At 30.0% G+C, this 15,646-nt stretch overlaps 1 protein-coding gene across 1 annotated transcript in view; it reads left to right on the plus strand.

Moving 5' to 3' along the window:
* LOC134686135 (ALK tyrosine kinase receptor-like) overlaps positions 1–15,646 on the plus strand; it is a 36,193-nt gene that overhangs the window by 15,485 nt on the left and 5,062 nt on the right. Inside the window, exons 4-15 of the mRNA XM_063545808.1 lie at positions 3,510–3,631; positions 5,577–5,705; positions 8,062–8,193; positions 8,845–8,945; positions 9,599–9,750; positions 10,129–10,232; positions 11,792–11,935; positions 12,312–12,558; positions 13,152–13,242; positions 13,885–13,949; positions 14,947–15,073; positions 15,393–15,493. Of these exons, the coding sequence (XP_063401878.1) occupies positions 3,510–3,631; positions 5,577–5,705; positions 8,062–8,193; positions 8,845–8,945; positions 9,599–9,750; positions 10,129–10,232; positions 11,792–11,935; positions 12,312–12,558; positions 13,152–13,242; positions 13,885–13,949; positions 14,947–15,073; positions 15,393–15,493 (1,515 nt within the window). The remainder of the gene's footprint in view (positions 1–3,509; positions 3,632–5,576; positions 5,706–8,061; positions 8,194–8,844; positions 8,946–9,598; positions 9,751–10,128; positions 10,233–11,791; positions 11,936–12,311; positions 12,559–13,151; positions 13,243–13,884; positions 13,950–14,946; positions 15,074–15,392; positions 15,494–15,646) is intronic.

Here is a 15,646-nt window from a genome sequence, read left to right on the forward strand (position 1 = left end):
AGATAATTGTTATGTGGGCATGCAAATTCTGCAAATTCATTCCTGCAAGCTACATATTTGTAGCAATGTAAGAAAACAAACATAGACGTTATTGAGGGGCAAATGTTACAGCTTTGCAACAAATAATTATAAGATATTGTTAAAGTTTTGTATAAAACATCTCTTAAGGATATAACATTTTTTTCAACGTTCTATCGTGCTTAATGGTAGGCAATGATTTACAATAATCAATCACTTGCATAGAATATCACTCAACCATCTCAATAAGATACTATTACATTTTATCTCCACATTAAACGTACAGGGAAGAAGTGATCTTGTAAGATAATTAGACTTTTCATACGTCTGGACAAATAAATTCACAGTCTACTGCAATAACAATAGGAAGGAAAAAAGGGGTAAATTGATTAATAAAACATCAAAAAAGAAAAAAAGTTGGTTCGAATGTAATTGATTCCATTTAAAACTCACCATTCGACTGAAAACTAAAAATGTAAATACCTAAATTTAAGGGGTCTTGTGACGCATGAATACGTAACTTGACCTAAACAAAATAAGAAATATTGAAATCACAAACGATGTCGAAGTACAGAATAAATTGCAAACGTGTTATCTTAGCTTAGAATGTATTTGAAATAAAATCTACAGATATAAACCAGATTTTTTCAATGAGAAAACACCTACTTATATTAAGGTGGTACCTAACACTACAGGGAAATAACTCTGTAAAATCAGCTAAACGTTTTAATTACGTTGTGTTGTTAAGAGAATATTAAAGCTTCTCAATGATCAAAATATATGTTTGTCAAACTGCTATATAAATAGTGTTTTTTTCTAATAAAACGGTTGGTTCAAATTATTTGATTTTTTTATATTTTTTTCAAAGGTTTAAAGTAGATACTTTGTCCAATGTTTATGAAAATTAAACGAGCCAAATTAATTTTAGTGAAAGTGTTGGGTACCACCTTAACATAGTGTTGACAAGAAGGATACAAAACTTGAAAATGTCTTTCATATCCCTAATAAGAAGCCAATAAACTGCTATAAGATAAATTTAATGTCTTATAAAAATTGGAACAAAGTTTTTATTCTGACAATCCCAATGTTTCCAAACATTTGAAACAGCTGCTAATGATCAGATTCATTCTTTTGAATACATAATGATGCGTTGCAGTTTTATTGGAATGTATCGAATGATAAGTGATAAAAACAGCAACAACATCAAAAAAGAGAAATTCTAAATTTGAATCTTATTCAAAATACTTAAAAAACCTAATAACAAAGTTGAAACAAATAAGTTATATATTACAATGTAAGTATGTAACCGTTCAGATAAATGTAAAAAGAAAAATGAAGAGTCTCTGTGAATGGGAATATAGATCGTGGGATGGAATACTATGAAATAGCCGATGTATGTATGAAGAATGCTTTTGATTTGCCTCCGTCGTGCTTTATTTACATTATTAATTGGCATATGGCGTTAACCTGTCGCTTCTATGTATGTATATTGAGCTCAGTTAAATTAACTTTACTTTGGAAGGAACTTAACAACAACAAGTCCAAATGGTCACGTAGTATCCAAGGGTAATGGACATCATTTCCTAATGAGATAATTGATATAATGTCATTTCAACCCATTTCTTCTAAGGTATTTAATGACAACTGTGTTCTACAGTATATGGACGTCAACGGAAGTTTTAAAACTTTGTATCTGAGAATCTTTAGATTAGTTCAATTAACTGTAATATTCCTGGAACAATACAATAAGATATATAGAAAGAACGAAGTTTACCCGTACTATGGACATAATTTCTCAATTATGTAATGGCCATTGTTGAAAGCCATTCCATTCATTCACATCCAGTGTACTAGTATATTAATATAAAGATGTCAACAAGGGGGTACATTAAAGTTAAATAGTGCAGAACCTTGAAGTATATCGTTTCTTAAATAAGCCATTTTCGATAATTCTATGTAGCTTAATCGTTGATCGAGTTAAAAAATACTAGTAGTTAATAATAATCAAACAAAACAAAACTCGCATGTAAGTATAGAAATAAATCTGTAAGAACAAATCTTTACATAATAGCTCTGTATATATGATGTAATAAATGATGAAAAAAAAGTAAGTGCATACGTCTGATGATGATTATATTTGTATATTAAGAAGTACAACACAAAAACCTCAACAGGTGATTTTTAAGCGTTTTCATTAAAGTTATTAGCGCATAAACGAACTTAAGTTAAACCAAATAACGTATGAAATATTGAAAACAAGACAAATTTTCACATAGCACATTGAATCCCTTTAGTGATATGATTAATAATATTTCAAACAATAATCGAATGGTATTTGATCTTTGTTTTGGTTACTGTAAACACATACTACTATCACCATGTTAAGTCTGTTAATTGCAAAATTTAATGCATTTTGGCAGGAATCATAACAAAACTTTCATCTGTTTGTTTTAACCATTAATGGATAGCGAATACAGTGGTACTTTATGTCATGTACAGAATTCAATTCAAAAATTAAATGGAGTTGTTTTCATTTGGCTTCAAAGTTGATGGAAGCAGCTGTTTATCATCAGACTCTGTCGTTAAAATACATAAGTGTGCGTTGATTGGTCGTGAAAATTTGCTAAAAGTAAATATACTAAAACGAAAAAAAAACAAAAAAAAAAACTTATCCCAAAGCATTACAAATAAGTATGAAAAATATTGAAATAAATATAAAACAAAGTTTTTATCAAGATTAAAAGAAAAGAATGTCTAAGCATAAAATACTATACGAAATAGGTAAAATATAATCAATAAACTGCCTGAATTGTAAAAAAAAAGATATGTAGGATTTAACGAAAAGGCAGGAATGAATTGTTTCATATCGCTTAAGTCGTCGTCAACATGTATTGAAACATTTTATATAGTACGTTAATGTATCAGCAATCAAACAAGCGATCTAATAACTTCAGTGCATATCTTTTTTATTCTGCAATTTATATTATCAAGACACTCGTAAATATCAATTGCACAGTTCAATTAACTGCAATTTGATTCGAACAACACAATAATAATTCTTAATTGTGACGTAGTATTCTAGCACAATGGGCATAACTTCTGAATAAGACAATTCCAATTTCGGCGAGTCAATTCATTTCTACCAAGGCAACCTGTTGAACGTTCGTGCACACATAATGCCATATGCATATGAGTCAATTCATGGACGCTTATTAAGTATATCATTTTTACTCGTGGCAATATTATTGTGTACTCATTTATATCTTTTCATAATTGTAAAGTAAAAAAAAACAAATAATAAAAATATGTATTTGTTAGATTGTTGTTTAAAGGATTACTGCTAGAGAGGTCCAATAAGAGCCATAATCTAATCCTACTCTAATTTTCAATTTCAAAAACATGATTTTTTTGGCTTAAACCTTTTTTTTTCGAATTCAAGGGACCAGAAAAGTGGCATCATTGTATTTATAGTTTTTTTAATTGTATTTCAGGAAGTGGAAACACGTAAATGTTACGATCGGTAAAATAGATGAACCCTTTTTTATAAGCTTGGAGGTACAGTCTCGCTATTTCACTGCAATGGACAATTTGATGTTATACAATTGTGATAAAAGTAAGTGTGATGTGGATTTAAATTAATAAAAAAAAATATACCAGTATAGTTAATAACGATAAACGGAAAGGACCCACATGGTATGCCTTAGTTTTATGTTATGACCTGGCGTTTGCGTACTACAAGTACATTGAGTAAACGTGAGCCCGCTTATCAGACTAACACTAGGGCTGATTTCGATTTTTATTTTGCAATTTCAATTGGAGTGTCTCACGTATAAAATCCGTATCATTCCTCTTCAAGGTTATAGTTTTGTTCAATTTTCAAAACTTCCGTACGAAACTGTTTCTGTCGTTAACGATAGTGTATGAATACCTCAACCTTCAAATAAAGTCAGCTTATCTTAAAAAATGTATATGACGTCTGATACTTCTTTTTTAAAGATATTTATATTGATAATGTTTTTAATATAACTGTGATTTATGCCAAAAGCTATCGTGTCTGTTATCAATAACTTACTTTCAACATATTTTGAACCTTTTGTAGTAAGAAATCCCTACTTTATTTCGGATTTGCATTGGAGTTCTTAAGTGTATTCTTTTTTTATACAAAGATGATAAAAAACGATTAAAGTGAATATAATACACTCTCTAGGCATGCCTTTACACTTGTTAAGCAAAATTACATCTATTTTAGGATTAAAAAAAATTCCTGCAGACATGAAAATTCGTTTTTGAGATTAAGTACGAACAAGACTAATTGATTGTTATATGTATTCAGATTTGCTTCCTAGAAATTCAGTGTGGTAAAACCATCATATTCTCAAAACTAAGTAGTTTTCATATAAAACGAACTTTATTACTATCATATACTTATATTTTTGTGTCAAAATCAATTCTTTAGAAATAAATTCTTTGTTTAATAAATAAAGAAGAAGATTTGCAATACTAATGCATGTCAGTGATGAGAAACTGAGTAGCTATATATAAATAGGTTAGTTATTTTTCAAGGTAGCTTAATTAAAAAATATCAAAAACTTACTTTAAGTATAAGTTTTACATATAACACTCATTAATGTTTTCAGCTACGCATTGATCTGAAATGAAATTAAAATCATAATAACTTTTAATGTACTAGTAATGTTCAAAAACATAAACATATAATTTATTAAAAAACATACAATAACAAATATAACGTCTATAAGAAAACTTCCTTCATAAAATGGCAAATCATAAGCTCAAATGCATATACCGAATGGGGAAAACTGTCATATTCCTGACTGTGAACAGACGTTTCCTTATGTATAAAATGGTGAATTAAACTTGGTTTAATATACAGCTAAATCTCTGACTTGTAAGACAGCCGCATATTACAAGATGTGCTCATATTTCCTGTCCAAAACAAGGTTGAAACAATTTTAAATTCTAATGCTTCTAAGTACAATTGGACAATTTGAAGAGTCGAGGTAGGATATATATTTCCTTTTCAAAAGAGTTTAGATATTCTAAAGGAACAAAATCCTTTTGTCAATTCTGTTTGCACTCTACAAAATTTGCAAACGATTTTACTTCCGTATGCATTCGTGACATATACATGAATCTTAAAGATCATTTACCTGTTATAACTACATGGTTACTATTGTACCTCGAATTTATGAGGTGTATGAATCCCTGAACAAAAAGCCTTGATTCATTTATTTTCTTATGTATCAACTTTTATGGATTGAGAACACCTTTATATCTATGGCTTTTTGATTTCGTCGTTTTGTCAGAGACAAATACAAGCCTAAATAAAAGTTTACTAAGTTGAACTATAAAACTTGTTGTTTACTTTTTTATTAGTGAAATCCTCGAAAATTAATATCCCATGAATAATTATGAATCCACAGTATGCGTATTGATAGTTCACGAATAAGTTAGTCCTTTATACTATCTGTGTGAAAAACAAAGAAAACGTTACATTTTAATTATTCAACTAGTAATACATTTTGTTAATCATTTTACAGAAGATGAACTACAATCTTGTAATAGTCAACAGTGGACATGTTCGACTGGTAAATGCATAGACATACAGCAGAGGTGTGACCTTCACCAGGACTGTTTCTATGGAGACGATGAGGAATATTCCTTATGTGGTATGTACGCCTATTACTTTATGTCACGAGGGTGATAGTTAATTTATAATAGAATTAAAAAAATGTGTAAGTGAGTATATTAGACAATTCTCCATCTTAGTCACAATGTCTAAAAAGTCTAAATCATAGGTCAAAGTACAACCTTCAACATGGAGCATTGGAAAATTACTAGTGTAAAACAATTCAAATAGAAACACAAACGGTCTAAAAGCCTGCATAAAATGGCCTTATTCGTGATGATTTAAGTCTAACATATAGTGTGTCCATGAGAACATATATGCCAGTTTATCATGAAAGTTTTAATTTGAAGTATGTCAGATTTCTCCTACGTACCTTTGTAATACCATAAAGACCCGACGAATATTAGCAAAATGGTGACTATTTGAGGACACATTTAGTACGACTAAAATCCCTGTCGCCTAAACTTATCTTTGGTTTTCTGTTTTATTTCCTTTTGTAAAATTTTGTTTACGCCTTTTCATTAAGTATTCTAATCTAACTGTACAACTTTATCCCTAGATTTCCCTTCTCATGTTATACTAAAGTAATGTTTAGCACAAACCGACCAGTTTCATCTATAGCGAATTTGTACATGTCATTAAATACTAAGCTAGCGGATAGTTTAGACTTGATGAGAATATATATTTTTCTAATGATACATAATGAGAACCTGATCAGAAAGTTGGACCAAGGGACTGGAATCCAAATTCATATTGAATAGTTTATATCAAAATATAACTATTAGATGTATTTCAATTTGATGGTGGGGGATTGTATCCGTGTTGAATGAAGATAGAGGGGTTAGGTAGAATAATTTCATCAAATACTTGGAGAAAAATTTACATTTTGAAACTTTAAAATGAAAAACATTAAACATCATGACGCCTAAATAGAAGAACACTCGAGGATTTAGAGCGTACAAAAGTTATATCTCGACATTCTCATATTCGAACTCTCAGGTGTTGAAAATAAACTTTATTGATTTTTTGTCTCCTTCGGGTCAAGGTTCTTACTTGAATTGCTTTTTGATTAAAAACAATAATGATATCTGATAAGTACCAGACAGTGGTACTCTGCACTTGTAAATTTATCTGTTTGTAGTTTATTTGAAGTTGGTAATTATCGATAATAAATAAATGTGTGTTCAAGTCTGAAAAATGAAGTGTTACACACTGAGAGTTTTCTTTAAAGTAACGAATCAATTGAATATCAGAAGTTTTATTTACATTTAAATTATCTCTCCAACAGTCCTATCAATTTCAAGTGCATAGTGCATCGGGTTTGGCATAATTTTACTTCTTTTAAAATTTGAATTGTTAAATCAAAGTATCTTGTTTTGGCAAAAAATATGCAGTAAAGTGCACTCTTTTCGATGTCGTCCGGAATTTGGATTAAAACGTAGATGTATTGACGATCATTGTGTTTTTCAAGCGATGACGATACACTTGCCAGGGAACTTAATTAATTCGTAGTAATTAGTCTTTAAAAAGTGTAGCATATCACAATGAATTAACTTCTCTGTCCGTGTTGAGGACAAATGTTTACGGTCTGTCGCACAATTTGACAGGCGACCCGTTATGGCTAAGAAGCAGAGCCACAATCGTCGACATTCGATTGACTGTAACAACAAATAACATGTTTTTAAAACAAGGGACAAAAAATGGAGTATGCTTCCTTACTAGTCGAGTTGTCGTTGGTGAATTACATACTGTTTAATATTGGTAGTAATTAACAAGAAATTAAGGGTTTTAAAGTGTTTATCAATGCAGGACCCAAAAATGTTTTTGAAGGTTTTTAACATATAGTAGCAATGTGTGTGCCAAACGCGTCTACATAAGATTCAGCTGTGACGATCGGACCCATACAGTAGAAAATGCGACAAAAATCTTTAGTTTTTCGAAAAATTAACTATTTTAAAAAAAAAAGAAAGTGAACATATATTTTTCAAAACGTTTGTACATGAAACAAACAATTGCACTTATACTTCTACATTATCAGATAAAGTGAATGAAGAAATTATGATTTTCTCAAAGGACATCATGTCAAAAGTACATTTCATACGTATGTCAATCAAGATGATTGTCTATTTATACATCCCGAGGGACAATTATGGTCATAACGACCGTAGTCTTGAAGGTGGACAAGTTAACAATTGTTATGTCTAGATTTGTATTTGGAAATCTCTAATGGCTTTTGCAAGAATTTTGTTCTTATCAAAATAACTTCCATTGCCATTTCTAATCATTTTCGAATGATAAGATAAATCGCATGTAATGCTTTTTTTGGCATTAAAACTTTTTTAATCATAAAACCTTAGACATACGTGGACTATTTTGGTTTTATATATTTGTTTTAGGTGACAACACTGTTTTTAGTAGGTGTGATTTTAATCAAGGTGATTGTGGGTGGACAGTTTCTAATCCAGATGCAGAGTGCAGGTGGTCCTTAAAGAGTGTCAATCACACAAATGCCAGATTAGACCCTAACGGTAGGGTTTTAATGTGCCAAAAAGACATAAATACTATGTTTAAATGAATTTTTGTCAGGATTTGATCTTTATAACTTCATACTAAGCAAGAGTTTAATCATGTAATTGGGTGAATACAATTAGACAGATTGAAGGGGAAAAAGCCCCTTTCAGTTGCTTTAAGTCCAGTATCAAATATGTTATGCATACTAAGAAAAACAGAGGAATGTTTTAAAATATTTATGATAACCCTTTAAATATTTGGAGCAACTTCACTTAGAATTTTTTTTCATTGATATATGCGTTTGCTTTAAAAAAAAAAATGATGCATCATATTATAAAAAAAAAAGGAAGAATTAAGGACAAGTCATGTCTAAAATATGATGTAAATGATGGGCGTCAGTATGATCAGATTTCTGAACAATATAATGAGAACTAGAAATAATTGTTAATAATTTACCATAATCCGTTCATTTAACTGGTGACAGCAACTAAAATGATTTATTTTTAACAGTTAAAAAATCACTCACATAATTGTACTGTGGAATCAAAACTATTAAAACATATCTCAATCGTTTATTGATATCCAACCTTAAATACCAAAGTGCTAGTTAATCAACATTTATGTACTAATTAGTAAAATAAGATGTTGAGCAACATTTTCTTTTTTAGGCAATGTATGGCATTTGAATGAAAGTATCTGCATTGATGTCAGCTCTGCTGAGCTCAAATTGCCATTACGTAGTCGGGAAAATATATCGACAATATGCATGGTATGTGAATTGAATGTGAATTTGTATTGGTTTTGGCCTATCAAATAGTAAGAACGCCACTGATAAATCTTTTGTAACCGAAACTGACGCATTGTGTCATTAGTTTATTTTGCAAAAATGAATTCAACCAAAAAAAAATTATCAAAAAAACAGTGTTTTCAAAGTTTCCAAAAACACCAGAAAGTGTTGGTATTGTTATTCAAAAAGGGATCAAACGAAGGCTCAAAATATATGTTAAGTGTTGTTTTAAAATGAGCATAAAAACCTTTTTAGACAAGTCTCATTTCAAGCTGTGAATTTACATACTGTATACCATATTATGAAAAAACTAAAAGCGTGATATCTTATTGAAAACGTTAAAAGAAAGCTTTCTAAAAACAATTGATATTTTTGGACAGTTCCATTTCAAGTTTTCCGTTTGTTATTATAGTAGATGTTTTGATTTTGTTATGTATGTGGACTTCATCCAATTCAAAATTCACCGTAGAGTTTGGTTTGTTTGTTAACATTTTTCTAACAAGACAAATTTCAAAAAGCTTTTAGGTTGTGACTCTAGCAAACTTGATTTAGCCACTGTGATATTTATTTTTCTAATTATTTTCGTTATATCTCACCCGTATTTCCGATTAAGATCTCAATACTTTGATTTTTAGATGCGTCTATCGTATATTGTACAAGGGAAAGCTTCGATATTTATTGAACAGTGTATAGCAGACGACTGTATACAGTTAAAAGAAATTATTGGCAATTCGAAAGAAGTTGAATGGATGACTGCATCGATATCTGTACCTAGTGTTCAAGGACGGTAAGGTTACACAAGGTGTAAAAACGATTTTTTGCACCTGAGTTCCCAATTTGTTTTTTTCCAATCTGTACTAACTTATCGAATGAAAGCAAGGCAGATTAACAATTTGGTAATTTCAGTCATGCTTTTTTTTTTTTTTTTTTTCCTGGAAAATAAAAAAATTTCAGTCATGCTTAAGTAAACAAGTGCATTCCAAGTATTCAAATACCGCAACACATTTGATAAAACTGACTAAGAAATATGAGAAATACTTAATATATTGGCAACATTAGAGTTGAAACTACTGCGCAAAATATAACCGCAGATTGATATGTTTTATGTTCACGTTATTTATATCGATTATCATGTATAATTGGCTTTTCTAAATATTATTTTTAGATTTACTTTATTCATCTCCGGAATATTCAGTGACAGTTATGACAAGATGAAGAATGCTTTGACAGTGGATAACATATCTTTTAGTGGAGACTGCTTTGTTTATGGTATGTATTAATGAGCACACATTTTAAATTGATTCTTCATTGTTGTCATCTACTTCCGTCTGTTCAAAATGCAGAAGCCAATCTGTAAAATGTCACGTTTGATATGACCAATCTCTTATAGTTTTATGCAGACTGGTGTTTGTCTTTTTGTCCTTGCCTTTAATCTTTTGTCATGGCGTCTGTCTTTTGTCTTCTACTTCTGTCTGTTCAAAATGCAGACCGAATCTGTCAAATGTCACGTTAATGATTAACTTTCTAATAGTGTTCTTCAGACTGGTGTTCGTCTTTTTGTCTTTCTTTTTTTTTTGTCATGTCGTTTGTCATTCACATTATTCCGAATAGCACTTGCAGAGTGATTGGCAGACAGTTTGACAAAGTACATTCTTTTTTATACGAACAGGAAAAGTACTTTTGATAAACAAATTCAATGAAAAATAAATAAATGGCATGATGGATACAATTATTGATAATTTCAAATAATCAGTTTAAACGTTTGCAAAAGAGGCAAAAAGGATGAAACTCAAGTTAAAGATCCCATATGGTGTGTTGTCATGAATAATTTGGTATCTTAATACAAAAGTAAATGTTTCGTATCATTTTTACAAATCAATAAAAAAACTTAATTTTTATCGGTTCAACAACGTTGTATTACTAATTTGTACAAACTATGTAGTATAGCAAATTTACTGTGCTTTGACCTTAATTGGGACAGTACACCGAATAGAATATTGAAAAAATGATTTTCTTTAATATTTTTTTGTTCTAAAACAGTATTAAATGGAAATCCTTAAAATAAACTAACATGTGTATATAATGTACGTATAATATATCAAAAAACTGTGTCAAGTTATCTTTTAATACCTATTTTCTGCGCTCTGAACAGAACACGTTACCAGATAGACTTTCATCTTTCAAGTCATACAAAAATTTAGGGTCACCGTCTTTATTTTTTGTTATACCCCAATCAGAGCGGTGTTTGTCGTGAAAAATACATGAACAAGCCAAAATAATCGTGACGTGATTGTGTTGCAAAACCATTAACGTCGTTTTGTTTTACCGTTTTCCTACACACACGATAAGAGATCATTTTTTTTAAATACGTCAGATAAGACGTTAGTGACCTTATGATAATTTTGTTTCAAACAAGCAGAAATATATTTAGCAACAACATATCAGTGTTCCAAGAACCTGTGTTTGTTTTTTGGAAATTTTATAATTCTTAGACATTTTTTTACGATTTTACAATTTTTTTCAAAAGTCGTTCTTTGATATTACAGTAAAAATGCATTATTTATTCAATATTTATTATTGGTATTATATACCAGAGTTTATGAAAATTAAACAATCTGTTAGAATATCTATTGTCTGGTAGTTGACAGTTACAACTACTTGATCATCTTTAAAATAAGAGTTATAAATATTGTTCAGAAATCATACTATACGTACCAGTAGATTCCATCAACATGTTTATACTCAATTAAACAGAAATAAGAGAAACTACTCTTTTTTTTCTCTCCATTTTATCACTTTTTTCTAAATGTATTTAATTTGTTTTTCAGACAATTATACAAATAATGATTTCCATTCGGCTCTCCGTAGACAGGAAACAGAAAAGCTAACAAGAAAAGATATGATTCCATTAATTGTCAGCACTGTCTTAGGTTCAATGTCTGGTTGTCTTATTTTGCTTATAGCATTTACAGGTACATTATTTTTAATTAAGAAATCATTATTGGTTAAAATATTTCTGAAATTGTTTTGTTTTCATTCAATTTATAAAAATGTGGTCATCAATGAAAGATCTCTTCCTTTAATCTAAAATGAAATTACTTGTAATTGTCATTTTTTACTTTGTTTATTGTGTTTGTGTAAAGCTTTAAAAGGTTTTGAATTTATAGCGTCAGCTATACATTTGTTTAGTCTCAGAGCACTTTATTTGTTCCTTTTTTTAATCTTTGAACTTATGAATAAGGAAACTTCCAATGACTTTAATTTGCATAAAAAAACGTATAAATATAATAACCTTTTGCAAGTATCTTTAGTATGTTGAGATTTCAATAACAAAATTAAATTTTCTAGTGTGCAGACGAAAACGTGGAAAAGAAGATCATAAAAGCTACCGTAAAATATCAACAAACTCTACCTTGAGTAGCACATTATTTAGTGTAAGGAAAAACGATTGTACTGACACCTGTTACGACAACGATACAGTGACGCCATTTCTAAGCGGAAGTGGGGGAGTGTCTAGTATTTCACCACTCTATGACTGGTCGCAGATAAATGACATCATACATATCATTCCAAGAAACAAAATCACCGTTCGAAGGTAAAAATATTTATGAAGGTTTTTTTTCGCCAATCCAATTTGTATGTTGATAAAATATGTTATTTCGAATTTTGTTAAAACGGTTGACTATGTTGGATATATTTTCCATCTTGTATAAAAGCAAAAATACCGGTATGGGAGACTTTAAAATTTAATCAAAAAGTGAATTTTTATATGTACGCGCTGACAAGGATTCATTTTGGTAGTTAGAAAACTTTCATCTGTCAAGTTCAATTGTCAGTAGAACTCTATATACATGATATAATAATATCTATTTGTCCATTACAAATTGGTTTATTGGTCGAAATTATTAATTATCTCTGTTGATCTGAAAAATGAATAAAATGACCTAACTAACCTTCATAGTTTCCGGTATGCAAAAATAAAGTACAATTTTGTTTTCAAGATTGAACAACAAAAACAATTAGAGTATGAAACTTACAGTATCAAGAACAATCAGTTAGAACCATCATTCTGATATAATATCGAATTGCCATTGTTAAATTCCTGACATGGTAAATAGAACTTGTCAAGAGTACTAGTAAATGGCAAGTTAATCGATTTCATTCCACTCTTCAAAACTTGTATTTCAGAATGATTGGAAAGGGAGCTTTTGGTGAAGTTTACTATGGATTACTTGCAGATGTTGCCAGACAGCAGACACCACTTCCCGTCGCAATAAAAGTAACGCATACTTTTAACATCAATGTTAAGACAAGTATATCTAACATTTCAGTGAAACATATAACCAAGTGTTGATAATGGCATTTTAACTACAAGACTTATTAAAATTCTCTTTCTGCCTGGATTTACTTGTTGTTAATACCTTTGATATTACAATGTATATCAAGTGAGTTTTCTATTTTGTTGATCTCGTAGTTAATATATATAGATGCGAAAAGTTTTGTTTTAGTGAGCAAAATTGTGTGAAATGATCTTGAATTGTGACCGATAATAAAAGTATGTGTTATAACACAAAGCAACCTCTTAGACACACAAAATATTTCGTGTCAGTTAGCACTGACAATGTCGTACTACGAATTCACACGAGTGATAGAGTTATACACAATGTAACGAAGTGTTCGTGTAAGTTCTAAAAGCTTTCGGTCAAAATTAGTTAAAATTAGACTCAAAAGACATTTAGGTAAAACCTATGAGAATTCTTACTTATATAATTATATCAGATAAAATAAGATTAAAAAGAAACTGGAGATCAGAATAAGACGAAGACATACTAACAACACTATGCAAAAAAAATTAAATTACAAAAAACAGTAAACAGTAAAAACACCAACATAACCTATCTTTTTCATACTCTTTCTACAGATGCTACCATCACTTTGTTCAGAGCAATCAAAATCTGAGTTCTTTGTGGAGGCTGTCTTGTTGAGGTTTGTATTTTTTCATAGAAATGCAGTATTGAAACGATTAACATAGCATCGATCAAAATAACGGTAACAGTAATCTAATAGAAGAGCTTGGTGAATGTTTTAGTCCTTTTGTTCGTAATTGTTTACGTGTTTGAGTTGTTATATATCATTGGTGTTCCTCTTTTAGTGGTTGAGTGTTTCTGATGAGGTTATATAAAACAAATTCTCCGGACGACTCATAAATACATTATGTTGTTTTCATTGACTGAATTTAAGCGTTATAAGAAAAAGAAAAGCTTATACCTAGAAGAGGTCATAAAATATGTCCTTCAAGGTCGAAATCATCGATGTCCATATATTGTTGTTTACTGATCAGTTGTTGTATTAAATATATCCTAAGGAAACAGTACTTATTGGTAATTGATTTTCATAGTGCTGACTTCGCACAGACTCATTTAATTATGGCAATAGGCTGAATCGTATAAACTACTGATTAAGTCGGCGACTATCAAACTCTGCTATATTTATTAAACATGCCGTGATAACTTTACTTTGTATGAGTATACAAAAATAACTGTAACTTGAAAGTGTTATTCAATTTCGTGTTTTAAATATCAGAATGTCTGCATCATGACGTGATTGAGGAAGGACAAACAGTCCAAACGTCTACAATAAAACCCCGAATTATTTGTCTATCATATTACTATGTTATTATATTAGAATAAACTGACAATGTCAGTATAGTGATTCTTCAATGCAAATAAAGAACAAAACGGTGTTTGTTTATGGTTTCTGAAATATATCAATTATAGATTGTACTGATAAAATCATCGACCTACAGGGTTATGCATCCTTCAAAGCATAATTTTTCATTCGATAAGTATAAAAAAATATTGTGAATGTACTCAAACGAACAACCAATCTCCAAAAGGGAAAACTAGTTTTGCTACTGTATTATAAGAGTACAACTATTTGATTGAAAATGACATTTTATATTTACATTAATCTTTTTTTTCAGTAAACTGCGTCATCCAAACATAGTAAAATTTCTAGGTATTTCTGTTGATGAAAATTCACTATATTTGCTGCTGGAATTAATGGAAGGGGGCGATTTAAAAAGTTTTGTACGTGAATGTCGACTAAATGTGAGTAGGAATATTAGTTTTATAAAATGTAAATACATGCATTACTGTACAAGTATGTGATGATACTTGCTTCTAGTCAACTTTGATTTCGTGACATTGTTTTCCACTGTGCAATAAATTGAAACTCTTGTGTTACTGTGAACCTTGATAAAACATGCTTATTTGATAATTTCGAATCTGATGATATCTAGAGATTAAAAAAAACACGTAGCTTTCGAACATAATTTTTCGAATAAAACAGTTTGCATCTTGAAAAATTAACAATAGACTCTTGCTATTTAAAGCTCTCTATATATTTGTAAACTGTTTATTTTTACAGGGCGATGTTCCATCCAAGGTTTCAATTTATGACCTTCTGAATCTTTGCATAGATGTTGCAAAAGGCTGTGAATATTTAGAGCAAAACAGATTTATTCATAGGTAATTCTAACAATGCAGAACAAGTTTTGTAATACCTGATACTACATTAAAATAGATACGTATGTGAATAGTGTACAAAAACTCGGAATGAACTTTGATGCGACTGTCATACAAGTGAGAAATTTAGCTAGCTTTAAAACCAGGTTTAAACCA

The sequence above is a fragment of the Mytilus trossulus genome, chromosome 10 (assembly GCF_036588685.1).
Source record: "Mytilus trossulus isolate FHL-02 chromosome 10, PNRI_Mtr1.1.1.hap1, whole genome shotgun sequence".
NCBI classification, from domain to species: domain Eukaryota; kingdom Metazoa; phylum Mollusca; class Bivalvia; order Mytilida; family Mytilidae; genus Mytilus; species Mytilus trossulus.